At 36.3% G+C, this 19,739-nt stretch overlaps 2 protein-coding genes across 3 annotated transcripts; both read right to left on the bottom strand.

The window, feature by feature from the left end:
• Nucleotides 1-597: 597 nt before the first annotated feature.
• LOC117923299 (lactosylceramide 4-alpha-galactosyltransferase) lies at nt 598-2,507 on the bottom strand. Its single transcript, XM_034841524.1, has one exon. The coding sequence runs from the start codon at nt 2,346-2,348 to the stop codon at nt 993-995; it is 1,356 nt and encodes a 451-aa protein (XP_034697415.1). The 5' UTR covers nt 2,349-2,507; the 3' UTR covers nt 598-992.
• Nucleotides 2,508-12,328: 9,821 nt separating this feature from the next.
• LOC117923928 (protein RTF1 homolog) lies at nt 12,329-17,563 on the bottom strand. Of its 2 annotated transcripts, XM_034842425.1 has the most exons (3): nt 17,403-17,563; nt 17,171-17,257; nt 12,329-14,688 (listed from the first exon to the last, which is right to left on the bottom strand). In XM_034842425.1, the coding sequence occupies exon 3, from the start codon at nt 14,644-14,646 to the stop codon at nt 12,667-12,669; it is 1,980 nt and encodes a 659-aa protein (XP_034698316.1). In that variant the 5' UTR covers nt 14,647-14,688; nt 17,171-17,257; nt 17,403-17,563; the 3' UTR covers nt 12,329-12,666. The 2 variants fall into 2 exon arrangements, with proteins under 2 accessions (XP_034698316.1, XP_034698315.1); XM_034842424.1 differs by lacking the exon at nt 17,171-17,257.
• Nucleotides 17,564-19,739: the final 2,176 nt, after the last annotated feature.

Raw genomic sequence — 19,739 nt, 5'->3', positions numbered from 1 at the left:
ATCAACAAGTTATTGACTAAGATTTGAGATGTTGATCCTTTCATTTATACGTTTGTTTTAGCTTTTTTCATTTATAAATGGGATAAGAGAATATCTAGAACACACAAGTCAGAAATGCTTTGCCAGTTGTTACCTGAGTTCCAGCCAAAGATGCATGATCATACTTTGGACAATCAGCAAAAGTTCGTGTTTTAACTAATACAATGCATAATTAATTGTCAGTAGATCACCAAATTTGCGTGATCTAAACTCCAAAAAATATAAAAGAAAAAGGATATAAAAAAACAATCATATCGGTATGAATCTGATCAGCTACAGCCAAAAATCAAGTAATAATATAAGAAATATGCAAGTATGATATGGGGAATGATCTGAATAAAAATTGACAATTTAACTTGATAGTCAACTCCTCAAGATAAATAAGGGACCCTCGTGCAACAAGGTGCCAGTATTTTTATTCCAGAGTCCATTTAAGTTTAAAACATGAAACATGAAGATGATCATGAAGCCAGCTGCTCTAGCCTTTACTTAGGGCAGGGACTAGCTAGCTCATTTAACGGGTAAGCGTGGACTACAATATAAGTGGAGAGCCACAGATTATCGGGTATCCAAGTGATGCAGATACAAGAAAATAGGTATTATACATTGATTTGAATCTGAGACAGCGCCTGCATAACTCATTCTTTTTAGGTGGACATGAATGATGAACATTAAAAAAAAGAAAGGAAATGTCAAAACAGATTTCTTTTCTTCCGCTCTTTCATCTACTGTGAGAAGATACAAGCATAAGAATTCAAAAGAGTCAAACTGAAAATTTCCCATCAAGAGGAAGATTTTTATAGACAATCTCTTTTTCATTTTCTATCACAATTTTCTTCAGGACTGTAATGGTGGAATGAACTGAGTTGGTCCATAACCACAAACGAACAAGAAAGAAAAATTGCAGAAAATACTACAATGAGATGATATATGATTGTCATCCTTGTTGATACTTACAAAGCTGACACTGATGAATTGCAGAAGACACAAGAATCCGACACCAGATGATCCATGATGCTACCCTTTTCCGCCTTGAGATTATTACTGTGTCTGTTCCACAGGTGCACTGCAAAGCTTTGCATCCTAACATGTAGGAGCTTTCCAGCCAACCACTTAGAATGGGGCTTATCCCCCGGCCCCTTGAAGAAACTGGGAATCTTACTCCAGTCAACTGGATAAAATGCAGGAGGGGGCAAGACTGTGAAATTGAATCCGGTTCTTCCACTGACCTTTGAAACAACCCTTGAAACCAAGTAAGGACCATTGTGACCCCACTTGTTCCCATTGAATGTGAGTGCGAATTCTTCAATGAATTTCAGAAGAAGGGGGTGCTGCTCATCAAAGATCATCACTGCGTTATTCAACCGGCTCCAGTTTCCGGTTGCGAGATCCATGGTCTGTGCTCCTATCACATTTCTCAGACCTGAGAAACTCTTCAATACTACAAAATCTGTGTCCATGTAAATTCCACCAAATTTGTACAATAATGCAAGTCTAAGCAAATTGGAGAGGTTTTGACCCAGTGAAATTTCACCAGGATTAATCTTCCGTTTCTTCAACCTATTAAACCACACTTCGCCCATGGTGTTCTTGAATATATAATCAAAATCAGGAGAAACCGCAATTACTCGGAATCCTTTTTCCCCAAAAGGATTTAGCAATTGTGTTCCCCCGCTAGAATCCAAGGAATTCGAAACTATAACCAGACAAGCGTTTGGGTGTGATTTAAACATACTCTCTACTGTAAAAAATTCCCTCTCACCAAACGACTCCAATGAAGAAATCCAAGTCATGAAAAACCGAAATTTGCACGAAGAATCCCCGAAAAACTCCTTCACTCTCCCAGAAAACCATCTAGACCTGTTTCCGGGCCGCAGAATCTTGAACACTGAACCTCTTTTCGGGACCCCTCTCAGCGTATTCGGGGAAGAATCCTTGACGGGTAGGTCCGAACTCTCCAATTTCTTCAAAGGGGGCAAACGGATCTTCCGGATTACCGGAGGTTGCTCTTCTTTCACTGCATACAACAAAGAAGAAGAAGAAAGCTTCGCCGAAGAAGACGACCATTTCGTCTTTGCCTGCGTTCCCCCGGCAGCATTCTCCGGCGACTTATTGGAGTCCCCCACCTGTACGTCAGCCAAAAAAGGAAGCTTTACATAGAATATACGGAACCCATTGTAGCCCACCGAGAGAAAGAGACAGAGAAGGAGAATGGAAGTAGACAAAGGCCTTTGACACTGCTTCAAGCGTTGAACAGCGAGAGAATGCGCTTCAGCATCGGAGCTCCTGTGTTTCTTTTCCTCACACATGGTTGGTAGATTTTCCTAGTGTATTTCCTGCAGCAATTTCATTTTCTATTACACAAAGTTGTTGTTCAGTGAAGAGAATCAAAGTTCCAGAGCTTGAAAACCACTTTAATGGCGGCAAAATGGGTAAGAAAAAGAAAAACCTTTTGATTTTTGGCGTAACTGTGGAGCCAAAATTTATATGGAAGATAAAGAGAAAGGAAGAGATGAAGCAGGCTCACTCGACTCGGCTAAGCTCGGCTTGCTCGCTTTTGAAGGAATCTGGCGGGTCAGCCTGGAAATGTTGAATCAATTCCAGTTTCAAATTTATATTGGGAATTATTTTTTCGTTTTAATTCAAATATCCATCCCAAATTCAAAAAATAAATTTATTTTCACAAATTTAGAAATATTTAAAATTTTATATATTCTGATTTCATTTTTCCTTTTTTGAGTATGTTTCTGAAAATACTTTTTATTTTTTAATATATTTCTTAAAATATTTTTTTTGTTAAATAGGATAAAAGCAACTGAAATTTGTGAAATATTCCCTCTATATTTCATTTTCTTAATAAAGTATTTCAAATTCATTTAGAATTTTTTACATATGAAATAAATCATTTAAGTAAACCATTTTAATTTAAAAAATTAAATTCTTATCATGAAAAACATAAATTTTAACATCTATAAAAAGTTATAAGCTCATACCATAAAAAGAATCACCATAGGATTTTTGATAATGGGTAATAGTTTTCACATTAATTTGTATTTTCAGAAATAAAAATGAAATTTAATTTAAATTAAATTATAATGATGTCTTTAGCAGGAATTTTTTTATATTTATTTTAATTATTTTTAAAATAAAAAAATATTGATTTCCATGAGGAAAAGTCCAGAAGCATCCGTACGCAGAGCAGTGTCAGTGTGTGAGACAGAGAGTGGCGCAATCGGAAATTTACGATAGATTGAGGATATGACCCCATGGAAAACATTAATAAAGGATAAAACTTTGAACGGGTCCCACTTCGTCTTTTATATCTTCTAGGACGACAAATTGGTAGGCGGGTGGGTGGATCAGGTTGATCACAGCCATAAATCCAACCTGAATTAAAAATAATTAATTCCAATTTAATTTAATTCCATCTTTAATTTGGAATACTTAACCTCATTTTTTTGAACTCGAGTTTAATTCTAGATGATCAAGCTTCTAAAAAATGTTTGTAGATTATTTATTTATTTATTTTTTATAAATACTCAATTCTAATTATATAGATATCATCAATTTTAGGCCAAAATGGATTTTTACTGCTTTAAAATACATTTACAATATTAAAAAAATGATACTGTTGTAAATGAAAAGAATGAATGACCACATTGATGGCCATTATGAACTCCCATTACTCATCTTAAAGATGAGTAAATGGAGTTCATATTATGAAGCCTATAAAAGGCTTCTTACCCCTCCATGTAAAATCATCCCGAGAAAAAGAAAGAAAGCTCTTCCTCTCATTCTCTCTCTCTCTTTCTTTCACTTTCTCAATTCTCTTCCTTGATTCCTTCTTCCATATTATATATCAAAGTAAGATATATTTATCTCAACTACTTTGATTTGCATTATATTAGTCTTTGTTTTACAACACGTTATCAGCACGAATTGCTCTGAAGGTAATTCTCGTATCTTAAACTTGAAGTTATTTATATAGAATAAAATTTTACATATTTATATTATTGTTGATTTGTTTTGTTACATATTGTTAAAAGTTATAAACAAATTATTTGATTTTGTTTATAATCAAAGTTATACCAATGCTATCAAGTTATTATAATTGATTTTAATAATATTGTTTTGTCATATATATGAAGTTATTTGACAATGTCGAATATCACAAAACTCGAATTTGTGGCACTTGACATTTCGGGAAAGAACTATCTATCTTGGATCCTTGATGCTGAATTACATCTTGATGCAATGAACCTTGGAGCTACGATCAAACAAGGAAATCAAGCATCCCTGCAGGATCGCGCAAAAGCATTGATTTTCCTTCGCCATCACCTCCATGAAGGTTTAAAAAATGAGTATCTTACGGTAAAGGACCCATTTACTCTATGGAGTAATTTGAAAGAAAGATATGACCACCAGAAAACTGTGATTCTCCCAAAAGCTCGATATGATTGGATGCACCTAAGATTGCAAGATTTTAAAACTGTTAGTGAATACAACTCTGCACTTTTCAAAATCAGCTCTCAATTAAAGTTGTGTGGAGAAAAAATCACAGAGGAAGACATGTTAGAGAAAACTTTTACTACGTTTCATGCCTCGAATGTGCTCCTGCAGCAGCAATATCGAGAGCGTAGATTTACAAAATATTCTGAATTAATATCATGTCTTCTTGTTGCTGAACAAAATAATGAGCTTTTGATGAGAAATCACCAGTCTCGTCCAACTGGATCTGAACCATTCCCTGAAGTGAATGCAATATCGTCCCAAACTCGTGGACGTGGACGAGGACGAGGACGTGGTCGTGGTCGTGGAAGAAATCCCCGATACCATGGTTCTTATAGTAATAATTCTCAGAAAATGAAAGCCTCATTGCACCACCAGAAGTGGAACAATACTGAGACAATACAAGAAAATGGGAAGCGTATACAAGATAAACCTCCTAAGAACCATGAGAATAATTGTTATAGATGTGGTATGAAGGGGCATTGGTCGCGTACCTGTCGTACGCCCAAACATTTGGTCGACCTCTATCAAGCATCAATAAAAGCTAAAGGAAAAGAGATAGAGATGAACTTTACCGATGGTGATGGATTGGACCTAACCTACTATGACATTGATTTCTTTGGAGGTCCCAATGAAAAAACAGACCATTTGATAAATGATGAAAAAATTAACATTGATTGATGTTACTTTATATATAAAATAATATATTATTATGTCTTATATTTACATCTGATTTACTTTGTTATTTACATTATGCCCTGTTTTTTTTTGTTATATCTGAAATCCATGTGTTATTTGGTCTCAAGATGAATGAGGATGATGTATGTCTCGCGGACTGTGCGACCACGCACACAATTCTTCGAGATAAAAGATATTTCCTCGAATTGACATTAATAAAAGCTAATGTAAGTACCATATCTGGTACTACAAACTTAGTTGAAGGCTCTGGAAGAGCAAACATAATGTTGCCAAATGGAACTAGATTCCATATAAATGATGCGTTATATTCTAGCAAATCCAGAAGAAATTTGCTCAGTTTTAAAGATATCCGCAGAAATGGATATCATATTGAAACTATGAATGAAGATAATGTAGAATATCTTTATATTACTTCCATCATATCTGGCCAGAAGCTTATAATGGAAAAACTCCCGGCTTTCTCCTCTGGGTTGTATCATACAACTATAAAGCCTATTGAATCATATGTTGTCGTGAACCAGAAGTTCAACGACCCAAAAGTTTTTGTCCTTTGGCATGACAGGCTAGGTCACCCAGGGTCTTCAATGATGCGTCGAATAATCGAACACTCACATGGGCATCCACTAAAGAACCAGAAGATTCTTTCGCCCAATGAATACTCATGTGCTGCCTGCTCACAAGGTAAATTGATAATCAGACCATCTTTTACTAAAGTCATATCTGAGTCACCAATCTTTTTAGAAAGAATACATGGGGACATATGTGGGCCTATCCATCCACCATGTGGACCATTCCGTTATTTTATGATCTTAATAGATGCTTCTACTAGGTGGTCACATGTTTGTCTCCTTTCTACACGTAACGTAGCCTTTGCTAGACTCCTTGCACAAATAATCAGATTACGAGCACAATTTCCAGATTATCCAATTAAGACAATACGTCTTGATAATGCTGGCGAATTTACTTCTCAAACATTCATTGACTATTGCATGTCAGTAGGGATAAATATTGAGCATCCTGTTGCTCATACTCATACCCAGAATGGTTTAGCAGAATCCTTCATCAAACGTCTCCAATTAATAGCTCGACCATTACTAATGAAAACCAAATTACCTACTTCCGCCTGGGGACATGCTATTATGCATGCTGCAGCTTTAGTCCGTATTCGACCTACAACTTACCATGAATACTCCCCTTCACAACTTGTGCTTGGAAAACAACCAAATATCTCTCACTTACGAATCTTTGGTTGTGCAGTATATGTACCAATTGCACCTACACAACGTACTAAAATGGGTCCCCAACGAAGACTTGGGGTTTATGTAGGTTTTGATTCTCCATCTATCATAAGATATCTTGAACCTTTGACAGGCGATGTTTTTACAGCCCGCTTTGCGGATTGTCATTTTAATGAGAGTGTTTTCCCATCATTAGGGAGAGAAAAGTCGATTCTTGAAGAACGACGAGAAATTAGTTGGAAGGCATCTACTATGACCCATCTTGATCCTCGTACAAATCAATGTGAACTAGAAGTTCAAAGGATCATTCATTTGCAAAATCTTGCAAATCAATTACCAGATGCATTCATTGATACCAAGAAAGTGACAAAGTCACATATCCCGGCTGCAAATACTCCAGCACGGATTGATGTCCCTGTAGGACAGTTAACAAATGAATCTAAGATACGCCTGAAGCGTGGTAGACCTGTCGGCTCAAAGGATGTAACTCCCCGGAAGAGGAGAACCCAAGAAAAACTTGGCACTCTAGAAGAGACCATCAAAATGACTGATCAGTTTAAAATTGATAAATCTATAGCCCTAGAAGAGGCACAAATAATGCAGAAAGCCCCTGAAGAGGCACAAATTGAACAAGAAGCCCCCGAAGAGGCACATATTGAACAAGAAACTCCTGAAGATCCACATATTGAACGAGAAGCCCCTGAAGAGGCACAGGTACCTGAAAATTGTGAGATCTCAGTAAGTTATGTACAAACGGGAGAAAAATGGGATCGAAATAATATTGTTATTAACAATATTTTTGCTTTCCAAGTGGCCTCTGATATCATAATAAATGATGAAGATCCCGAACCACGAAATGTGGAAGAATGTCGACATAGAAATGATTGGCCAAAATGGAAAGAAGCTATACAGGCAGAATTAAACTCATTAACAAAACGAGAAGTTTTTGGACCTGTAGTCCAAACACCTGAAGATGTAAAGCCTGTTGGGTACAAATGGGTATTTGTACGAAAGCGCAATGAGAATAATGAGATCATAAGATATAAAGCGCGATTAGTAGCACAAGGTTTCTCGCAGAGACCTGGTATTGACTACGAGGAAACATATTCTCCTGTCATGGACGCAATCACATTTCGTTTCTTAATTAGTTTGGCAGTCTCAGAAGGACTGGATATGCGTCTCATGGATGTTATTACAGCATATTTATATGGATCCATGGATAATGATATATACATGAAAATCCCCGAAGGATTTAAATTGCCTGATGCAAATAATACAAAGCCTCGTAGCATGTACTCAATCAAGTTACAACGATCCTTGTATGGATTAAAGCAATCTGGACGCATGTGGTACAATCGCCTTAGCGAATACTTGCTAAAAGAAGGGTATGTGAATAACCCTATATGCCCATGCATCTTCATTAAGAAATCAGAAACCGGATTTGCAATTATTGCAGTGTATGTTGATGACTTAAATCTTGTTGGAACTCCTGAAGAGCTCACAAGAACAACAAATTACTTGAAAAAAGAATTTGAGATGAAAGATCTTGGAAAAACAAAATTTTGTCTCGGCCTGCAGATCGAGCATTTCCCAAATGGAGTTTTAGTACATCAATCAACATACATTAAGAAAGTTTTGAAGCGTTTTTATATGGATAAAGCGCATCCTTTAAGTTCTCCAATGGTTGTCCGATCACTTGATGTGAAAAAGGACCCATTTCGTCCTTGCGAAAAGGATGAAGAGTTACTTGGTCCTGAAGTACCGTATCTTAGTGCTATTGGTGCACTTATGTATCTTGCCAATTGTACACGTCCAGACATTGCTTTTTCTGTCAATTTATTAGCAAGATACAGTTCCGCTCCAACTCGAAGACATTGGAATGGTATCAAACATATATTGCGTTATCTTCGCGGAACTACTGATATGGGTTTATTTTACTCAAGGGAATCAAAGCAACAATTGCTTGGATATGCAGATGCAGGATATCTTTCAGATCCACATAAAGGCAGGTCACAAACAGGGTATGTGTTTAATTGCAATGGTACTGCTATTTCATGGAGATCTGTCAAACAAACAATGGTAGCCACATCATCAAATCATTCGGAAATACTGGCAATTCATGAAGCAAGTCGTGAATGTTTATGGCTAAGATCTATGATCCAGCATATTCGGGAATCATGTGGACTCTCCTCTATCAAAGGTGACCCGACAACATTATTTGAAGATAATGCTGCATGCATTGCACAAATAACAGGGGGTTATATTAAAGGAGATAGAACTAAACACATTTCACCAAAATTCTTTTATACACATGAACTCCAGAAGAGTGGTGAAATTGATGTGCAACAAATACGCTCAAGTGATAATCTAGCAGATTTATTCACAAAATCATTGCCAACCTCAACATTCAAGAAGTTAATACACAGGATTGGAATGCGTCAACTCAAGGATATCGACATGAGGGGGAGTATGCTTGTAAAAGGGTGTTAGTGTACTGTACTCTTTTTTCCTTCGTCCAGGTTTTGTCCTACTGGGTTTTACTGGCAAGGTTTTTAACGAGACAGTCCTAATATACCAAGAAAAGAATATTGTACTCTTTTTCCTTCGCTAGGTTTTTCCTATAGGGTTTTTTACTAGCAAGGTTTTAATGAGGCATATTCTTTTAATATGGTGGTCATCCAAGGGGGAGTGTTGTAAATGAAAAGAATGAATGACCACATTGATGGCCATTATGAACTCCCATTACTCATCTTAAAGATGAGTAAATGGAGTTCATATTATGAAGCCTATAAAAGGCTTCTTACCCCTCCATGTAAAATCATCCCGAGAAAAAGAAAGAAAGCTCTTCCTCTCATTCTCTCTCTCTCTTTCTTTCACTTTCTCAATTCTCTTCCTTGATTCCTTCTTCCATATTATATATCAAAGTAAGATATATTTATCTCAACTACTTTGATTTGCATTATATTAGTCTTTGTTTTACAACAGATACTTATATATGTCAAAAACTTTTTCCCTATCCGATCATTTAGAGATACAAAGTCTTCACTATATCCAACGGGATTATAGGATCACATTAACAAACATCCCCTACAGGATTAAACAAACCCCTACACTGGGGTTAAGAATTGACTCTAATATCATTTGTAACAATCAGCTCTGAATTGAGTAGGTATTTTCTGTTTTGAGCTCCAAGAAATGTTCCAAATACCATAAGGAATTATAAGATTAAGAGGATTGATAAAATTTCTCATAGTATTAAAAATGTTCGAAATGCTTCCCATAATCCCAGTGAAACATATTGTTAAATTTGGGTTGATCAAGTGACTTATTGAGCATTACCTAAAATTCATCGATTATTTTAAGGGTTATTTGATTAAAAGGATAATTGAAAATCCAATTTTAGAAATTTAGCCTTCAATTATTTTTTAGTCTTGACGAAAATATCTTTATTTTTTTAAATAAAAATAACTTTTTATTTTGAAACATATATAGATATATTTGAAATAATTAAGGGCATTTATGTTAAAAATTGGTTACTCTTCAAATAAAAACAAAATGGATTAAATTTACAATTATGATAATTATTTAATCATTTTTAATTAATTAATTCTAATTTTAAAAACTTTTTTATTCTATATATTTATACCAAAATTTAATTAATATATTTTACATCTCGATTAATCAACACAAACGTGGGTACTTTGTCAAACTCAATTAGGTCATAATTCTAAAATTCACATAGTTTGGGCTCCTAAAATATGGCTCCCTTGGAACTCTCCAATTGATTGTATCCAAAGGACCAATGAATTGAGATTTCCCTATTAAAGTAGGTCTTTTCAGGGCAAGCGGATTGGAAAAAGGAAGAAGTCACACTCCTAGTAATATAGGAAATGAAAATGGAAGGAATATATTATCCATACATATTGATAATGATGTTTCATAAAAAAAATAATACATTTTTATTCTTAATTACTCTGATTCACTAGTCATTATATCTTTTGAGATTGAAATGAGTTAAAAGAAAATAAAAAATAAAAAAATCAAAATATACAAAAACTTAAATAGACATGTGACAACGGAAGATTGTCCATTCAAGGACATCAAAAGCCAGCAATTAATAAAATATGGTGGTTGACCAATTTTTTTGGTCCTATATGAAGTGGAATCTATTAAGAATACTATAAAAGAGCAATTATGCTAATTATTATAATCAAATAAAACCCAAAAAATATTAAAAGTAAGTGAGTGCAATGTGCTGTTAAAAAAAAAGAAAAAGAAAACACTATACACATCTTTAAGATTAATTAGGCAGCGTTAATTTCAATAAAATTACACAGATCATAGATCAACTTATAAAATTAGAAAACATTTAGAGAAAAATAATTTTTATTAAAATTAAACTCATAAAACTAAGAGAAAATAGCCAATATTGATGTCGTACCATTTTCCCCAGGCCACAGACCCACACTGCACAAACACCTAAGTACATATGTTTATTGTTTACAAATTAAATGTCGACACTAGTCAATTAGAAGTTTTATAATTTATATTAAAATATAAATTTCGAGAATTGTCTTATAAATTATTGTTGGAGTAATATTTTCATTTATCCTATTTATTACGAAAATATAATTAGTGATTTAATTATATTATTATATTATTGGTTCACATTTTGAACACCTCCGTGAAACAGCAGTGGTATTCAGGAGCCGAGCCGAAAATGGAGAAGGAAGCCACCAACCGAGAAACCGAAGCCGTGGGATCCTCAGATTAAAAAGGGGAGGAAGAGATAGAGCTTTGAATTTTTAGTTATTATTAGTTTTTGAAGATAAGTCATGTCATAAGTGTGAGAACGTGGAACGTGGTGCAGTAGCGAAAGCTTCTATTCGTTAGGTCAATAATAGAAGAATGACTTCATCTGAGGAGATCCTCGTCGTACACGTGGCTTTTTAAAACCTCAGATCCTTGAGGTTGGTTTTTTAACTGGAGTGTTGGAAACCGCAAAGCATGCCAATCATAGGGCTATTTAATTGTCTCTAATATGTTGACGATGTCAAATATTTCCATCATTTTTTGTCTTTTTCTCTTCACATCCCTCTTCCCCTTTTTATATTTCCAATGATTTCATTTCATCCAAACAAAAAATTCGCCATCTCTTGGTTTAGAGTTCGTGTACACATGCGGTTGGAGCCAGCAAGTTGCAGTTTTGTATGCTCGGTGCCTGCTGAGTTTTGGCTTTTGAGGCCCCACCTTCCCACTTTGAAAAAGAGAGAGTGAGAGAGTGTGGTCACAATAAACCAAACTGTGACTGAAAGAAATCATGCTCAGCCAAAAACTGTCACAAGACTCACAACTGACAACGCGAATTGTTTAACATATGAAGATACTGTTTCAATAAGGCACCACCGAAAAGGAAATGAAAAGAGACAAACGGGGAAGAACAAAATCATCCTCTTTTATTAATTATTTACTTAAACACTAATTTAGATATGCCATAATTTTGAAATATCTGTGCTAATTCTTTCAGATGTGGGAAGAAAATCCTTATAATTTTACCCAAGTTGGAGCAGAAAGAGCAAAAATGTTTTTATGATTCTCCAAAGAAAATCTAATTGCTCAATTCTCAGCTAATTCTGAGGTAAGTTTCGATGTTCTAAGAACCCTAAAATATTCTGCAAGGAAAATGTCATTCACCAAATAACAGGTGTGCTGCCCCCAGAAATCACTGGCTGAGTGATAGTGGAGGAGAAGGGGATAAGGAAGGCTCTTAAGAAGAGAAGGGAGGAGATAAGGCGGGGATGCTCTGAAATATGAAACCCACCAGCATGAGAATCCTACTTATATCCGATGAAAACCATGGGAGTATAACCTTGCTCAAGGCTTATTTTCAATACTCACCATGGAAGTATGCATTTGCTCTGCAGAACCAAATGATGCCACAAGTCTGAAATTCCATAATACAAACCCAGATACATGCAATCTTCATCCCAATTTTAGGCATAAAAAACAAGACAATTTCGGTAATAAGTTGATGACACATGATATTACTTGAAGCTATTAAACCCAGACAGGGAGCTTCCCATCAAATATCATTATTAGACCCTTCAATTTCATTTTAAGACAGCATAACCTATGTTTGTTACCTCAAAGGATTGGGCTCTGGCCTAGCATCACTCACATTTCAGAGGAGGCCTCTTCGTCTCTTGTAGTCACCAACCGTCAGGGTGAGTGCATGTCTCCTCCCATCATTCTCAGGGACTCGGCATCCAACTGTTGCTTCTATCCTCTGTTTTCTTGCCATGAATCCTGCCAGAGCTCCCTGTGGCCCGCCAAACTTCTGAAGCCCAGCTAGTGAGATTGGGAGTTCGAAATCATGCAGTGTGTTTGACTCTGTTCCTTGATCAACAGGAGCACTAGTATCAACCAACTTCCCAGCATCAGCTGCAGCTTCCAGGGCCGCAGCTGTAGCCGCCACACCAACCTCAGCCCCCTTCCCTCCTGTCCCATTACTGCCTGCTGCACCCACAAATGCAGCAGGAGCTTCACCATTCGCTACTGCAGCAGCCTCATCTCCACCACCAGGCTTTGAAACATAGTAATTCCTTGATCTAGTCCATCTCCTCGAAAAGGGATCATACCCTGCCTCCCCAGCTTTCAAACTTGTATTTACCCGTTTTGACTCTGATGCATTTTTGAAGTTCTCTGCCCTGTTCTTTCTATTCATCTCAGCCAGCCTAATGGCTTTGGCATCTTTCTCCTTGGATCTCCGGGATGCCTCCAGTTGTTGCAGCCTTGTGTTAATCCTTTCCACCTCTGCCTGATCATGCTTGCTTAATGCCACTTCCATCTCTCGCCTCAGCCGGTCCTTCTCAGCAGCAATGTTTAATGGCCTTGAAGAAGCGGATTTCTTCTCCTGCAACATCTGCTTCACAGTGGCTGCAGAGTAGACAAACATGTTGGTTTTTTGTATGGCTTCCCTCTTTTCTAAAATATCTTGTTTAGTCAGCATCCGGCTACCACTGCGTTCGACCTCCTTAACCCACTGGTTAAACTCCTCCATTAGGGGGCCAGAGTCTGAAACCATAGCCATCTGCCACCTGGCTGAAGAGTTTTCATTGCCCCAAACACAGTTCAAGTACTTGTATGTGGTTTTGTTCTCTAGCTGGTAATGTCGATCAGGGTCAGAAGCATCAACATTCCGCACCATGCAGAGCCTGTAAATAGGTCCAGATCTCGACTTCCCAATTCCAACCCTAACAAAGCAACCCACGATCAACTCTTCAAAGAATGGCTCCATAAACCATTTTGCCAATTTTGACCTCCGAATGGTAATGCTTTTTATATCTTCGAATGTTGGCACATCTGACCCAATGCCCCTGTCATCATCACTATCAACCATTGCACCATCCCCCGTTGACCCTTCATCTTCACTGCGCGAACCTCCATCACTTTCACTCTGACTGGAGCTACTGAGACTAGCAGCAGTAAAGGCTCTTCGTTTGACTGGTGAAAATCCCCGATTACTAGAACCTCCTCTAGATGCATCCCTCAGTTTCCGATGTGCCTCAGGGTCCTGATGTTTCAGCCGTTTTGCTCGCAGCTCATTCAATGCATCATCCTTAGCAGCTGCACGATCAGCAGACCTAGCTGATGAGCGCACACCACGAGACAATTGTAGAGGCGGACTCTCTTTTCTGGATTGGGTTTTCTCTTTGCCTCGCTTTGATCTCAATTTCTCATGCAATTTCTTATCAGTTTTCTTGGTAGCTCGGTCTGTCAGGATCATCTCTCTTTCAAGTTCAGTTAACTGTGCAAGCTGTTGCCTGTCATCTTCATTCTTGTAAAGATCACTTCCAACATCTGAATCATCACTACTGTCACCTTCACGATCGGAACCATCATCATCGCCTTCTTCTGGGCTGCCGTGATCATCATCTCTCTCTGTGGGATCCAACCTCTTCTTTAAAGGAACTTGAGAACCAGAGGGCTTCCTGCTGGAATACCCACGATCTTCATCTGAGTCATCATCCTTAGAGTCACTTCCATCGTCAGAGTATGAACCTTCACGCCTCCTTCTAGATGGTGGAAGTGAGTGACGATTCCTCCCTGCAGTGCCAGTTCTTCCAGCGGCCTCGAGAAGCAAGTTTTCCAAGTCTGCCATGATTTGCTTGCCTTACTCTCTGCCGCACAGTTTTACTCTTTCCTGAATAAGTTGCAAACTATTAATTAACAGTTCAACAGTCAATTGTCAAAAAGCAGGATGAAGGTATTCACAAAATATATAATCAACTTAGCACTCAAACTTGCATCATAACAAGTCGTTCTTCTCCATATTTTTGCAGAAAGACACATTTATTTCATGCAGTCTTTTAGCAACATGTGTGTGTACAAATTTAATACTTCAAGCCAACATGATGCACAGCTGCCACATGCTGTTTGCTCTATGTGCAAATGTCCATAAATTTGGCAGTTATCACTCTAATTACAAGCACACTGTATAGATAGCTAAAGGATCCATGATCACCACAAAGAGAGCACAAGACACAAAACCTTAAACACAATTGGGAGAATAGTAAATGATCCTACTCTTTCATTCACAAATTCCTTGAGTTAGACATATTAATTATGAAGGACTAAATCTGATAGGAATTTCAAGTCAATCTCTGGAAATATAACATATACGATATTTGCAATAATATTGTGCCCTTAAGTTTGAGCCCAACTCCAACAAACAATAAACTTGGTGTCAGTGAACCTCATCCACAAATAAAGTCGAGAAAAAGACCGTGCAATTTATTTGTCTTACAACATCTGAAAGCAAATCAAAAGTTCCAACTATAAAAGAGGCCAGCCATTGCCATTTTGTAAAATGCAACACAGCAACAAATCGTTATAGTTAAGGGGAAATGTGAGGCGAAACAAGCCTGAATAGAACCTTATAATCAAACAATTAATTTGTTAGTTATAACATGACCAAATAAAAGATTCAGCATGCTTTATCTCCTTCTTCCCAGTAAGCCAGGAGAATAGCTTCCCCCTAACAGTCATTGGTTTTCAAGGCTGACAAATTTATTCTGTTCTAGATGCATTGTCCTCTTTCCTTTAAACTGAGATAGAAATGGAACATTAGGCTTTGGTTCCTGGATTCTGATGAACCAAGAATAAAGCTACACTTGTAAAACAACATTTTTCAGATTAGTTAATTGGTACATGAACAGTAAATCCTAGAAACTAAGCTAATATAATATCCACAATATCCAGTTTTGGAAAGTATTTAAAAGTACACAATTCATAAAGCTGCACCTTAGCTAAGACATAACAATCAACTTATCTCCTCCACGTGAGCATAAGTTTCTATTGCTATCCTGACTGAAACAGAATATGATTCCATAGAACTTCCACCACAGATGGCAAGTTTACCAACACAAAACAATCAATCCATCTTCACCACACAATATGTGTTACAGCATGAACCACACAATAATTAGCCCATCTTCACTTACAATCACCTTTACAAACTCAGTTACAACTTAGCTTCTCCTCTCATCCACAGTAATTACAAGCCTCTTCCAAATTCTATTAGCCCAAAATCTCGAACTTTACAAAACAACTAATGAACAAGGGATGGCATTGTGTATTGACAGCAAAATTTTGAAGCAAGACTTAGGATTTTTCACAAAAGGTGCATGTCAGCATCGGACTGTAGGGGTGTAAAATGGTGTGCTTTGATCAGTTTTTGGGGCAAAAATTAGTCAAACTATATAATGGGTTTATGATTAATCAAAACCAAACTGACCTTTTAGTGATGGAAAAATTGAATAAAACCAAGCTTGTTTAAGGTCGATTTCATTTGGTTTAGATGAACAGTTGGATGTAAGTTAATTTAAGATCAAGTTTAATTTGTTTTTAAAAGTAATTAAAACCAACTTGGGTTTGAAGTTCAAAAAACATTTCAAATTGCTAACCCAAAATATAATGAACACATTTAGAAATTAATTTGACCATAGTCTAATAACAATGAATTACTTTAATAATGTCGGCAAAATATATATGATAACAAATATTTAAAAACTCATCAATCATTGAACAATTATAAATCACAAGAAATAAGAGATGAAAGTTGTAAAACATCGGTCTGGTTCGGTTTTATCGGGAAACCAAAAACCGAACCAATTTGATAGATTTTGATTGGGTTGGATCATTTTTATTGGTTTTTGGGTTTTGCGCATGGCCCAAAATAGACCCAACCTGTTATCTACAAATTGCCTAAATTGGATAGCAGCTTTCCAATATTTTATTCACATTTTTATTGTTTCCATTAATTTTTCAGTCAAAACAGTTGATTCCTCCAAAAGCAGCAGTACTTCAAATTTTTAGCAGCAAAAAAGAGAAATAAAAAATGTTTTCTCTAGCATATCCCTTAAATATGCCACAAACAACAATACCTTTTTTCTTTTTTTCCAATCAGAAACTGAAATCGTGTTCAGGGAAAAGAAAGAACACAAAAAAATAGATTGAATCTTTCAGACACAGAGCAAAGGATAAAAACATCAGCGGAAACAACACATATTGGGTCTCAATTGAGCCCTCTCCGATCACAAGGGCTCATATTAAGCAAACCCGATCTGCGTGAGAAACCATCACAAGATGCTTAATCACAAAAATTTAGGAATTGAAATCAATACCTCCAGAGATTCATCCATGCACATTTAATAGATTCCAAACCATCAAAATTGAAGCTTCTTGTTGTTTCAATACTACGGAACTATGAACTGATTCAAACAACTGAATTCCATAAATCCCCAATCGAGAAACACAATTACATCGCGAAATCAAGTATTGATTCTAATAATCAATCCGAAACCAACAAACTTTATATAGGAAAAAAAAACACGATTTTAGGGATCAATAGCTTACCTCTTGCTGATAACCAGCGAATGTGAACCCTGAAATCCCAACTTTCTGTATCTCAAAATCCTAGCTTCAAGAAGAAAGAAAATCTTGGATCACCTGCCGCAGAAGAGAGCAAAGAGCGGGAGCTCAAGAAAGATCTTAGGCCTCTTGCCCTAGGAGCATGAAGCAATGGTCCTACTGGTCATTACGCAACGACGTCGTTCTATTTATAAGAGTAATTAAGTGGCACCACCAACGACTAGTGGGACCGCCCTTATGTAGCCGTTACTGGTTACTACACAACCTTTTTTTTTTTTTTTTTTTCTCTTCCTTTTCTATTAATTGTATAGATTATTATTATTATTATTTAATGAAGACATGTTTTAAATATATGGGGTTATGGCTTTGAATTAAAAAATTGGCATATTTTTTAAATATGAAATTTTGGTTGAATTCTAAAAGCAAAAGCAGCATGTATTACTAGCTTACCAATATTCGATAAGTATCTAAAATTTAATTATTTATTTTATTTGTTAAATTATTCATTCCTTAACGCTTACAATAATATATCAAACAAATATAAATTTGTTACAAATAAATAAGTCTATTTACTTCACATCTAAGTATGGTTTTTTTCATTAACGATGGTTTTGTAGGATACGTTCTTTTTAGGTATTTACCTTGTGACTCTTAACTAAATAACGAATTAAATAACCCATAACATTATTGTGATGATTTTGTAGAAGTCATATAATGATTTTGCGAATATGATTCAAGTCAAGTTATCCTAACATCAATAAAATTTAAAAGTTTTGTTCAATTAAAGCAAGTTACCAATTTCAAACTTAGTTGTCCTCTACCAATTTGCTTCAAATGCACAAAACTTCCTCGTTTCAACTCCAATTTGCATAATGTTTAAAGTGTTATTCCTAACTTCCCAAGATTCGAAAAGATATATAATTTTCCCAAAATTGACTTTGAGAATTACTCCAAATTTCACCTTAAATTCAAAGTACATGTTGCTACTAGATTTCAAACTCCAAATTTTCATGCAAACTTGATGAATTTTGTTTCATGCCTTATTTTCCATATTTTTGTGTTTTCTTTCTTACTTCATAATAGTCATTCTTCATCTCTCAAACTTATAATATTCTTGTCTTGTCTTTCCTCATATTCTATGAGTCTTTACTTGCTCATTTTCTCATTTAACTATTTATTAATCTTTCAAAATCTAAAGTGATATTAACTTTCAATTTTCCCCCCTTAAACCTAAGATAAATCTCCAAAATAAATGTTAAAGTCATGGCTAGGGACTTAGCATCAATTTAGGTCAAGTCGGATGATTTGAGTGTCTTATGATACATAAATCATGTCAAATATGTGTCCTTAGAGCACATGTTTTGGCTCCAATCAGTTGACAGATTGGTCCAAGAAGCGTGGTTTGAAGAAAAACGTGTTTGAGACTAAGGTATCTTGGTGTAATCAGGCTCGGGGAAGAGCAACTTAATGAAAGTAGGCTGAAAATAAGATGGTTCAATGTAAGTTAGCTGGGTAGAGGGTCACTTGGTATACGTAGACTATCATCATTGGCTTAGAGAAGGCAAACTTAAACAGGACACCCTTTGTCTAGGTAGGAATCTTGATCTGAAGTGAGGAAATGTCAAGCTCAAGCTCAAGCTCATCCATATGATTGTCCTATAGGTCCACTCCTTCCTTCATAACTTTAATCTCGACCTCCTCTCAATTTCTAGAGGTGGATAACTAGCTCATCTAGGTGGAGTGGTACTCATCTCCCTGACTTATGATCCATCATCTAGTTTCTTAAATTTCATTCACCCCATCGATTGATCATCATATGTGTCATAAGCACTAGGGGCCTCAAAATTTGTCTCTTTGCTCAAACCTATCCCAACATTCTTGAATACTTTGGTAAGGAAACTTTCATATGGAAATACTTAGGTGATGCCCTAATAGTAAGCTATCATATGCTTTAACATAATGTAGCCCAAATGAATCTGTCAACTAGTCAAGATAGAATCGATCAAGAATGCCTTAAAGTATGACACCTTGTCTTTGTGACCACCTCTAGGTAGGAAACTAAAGCACAACATATGGTGGATCACTTTACTAATCACAGTCAAACTATGAGTCGAGGGTTTGCCTGTCCGAGAGGCATTAGGAAGTCCACAGAGGCGCTGGATGACCTCTCATGTTACGAATTTGGAAACTACAGACCAAGACTTGAACTCGTATACTCTTAAGCTTACAACATCCAAGGGCTCGATAGATGGAATCCACATCAAACTCAATCTCAACTCCTCTCAATGTACATGCGATTGATCTTTCAACACAAAATATCGC

Source organism: Vitis riparia, chromosome 10 (genome assembly GCF_004353265.1).
Source record: "Vitis riparia cultivar Riparia Gloire de Montpellier isolate 1030 chromosome 10, EGFV_Vit.rip_1.0, whole genome shotgun sequence".
NCBI lineage: Eukaryota > Viridiplantae > Streptophyta > Magnoliopsida > Vitales > Vitaceae > Vitis > Vitis riparia.
The sequence above is the reverse complement of the archived record's forward strand: the minus strand, read 5'-3'. Positions and strand labels throughout refer to the sequence as shown.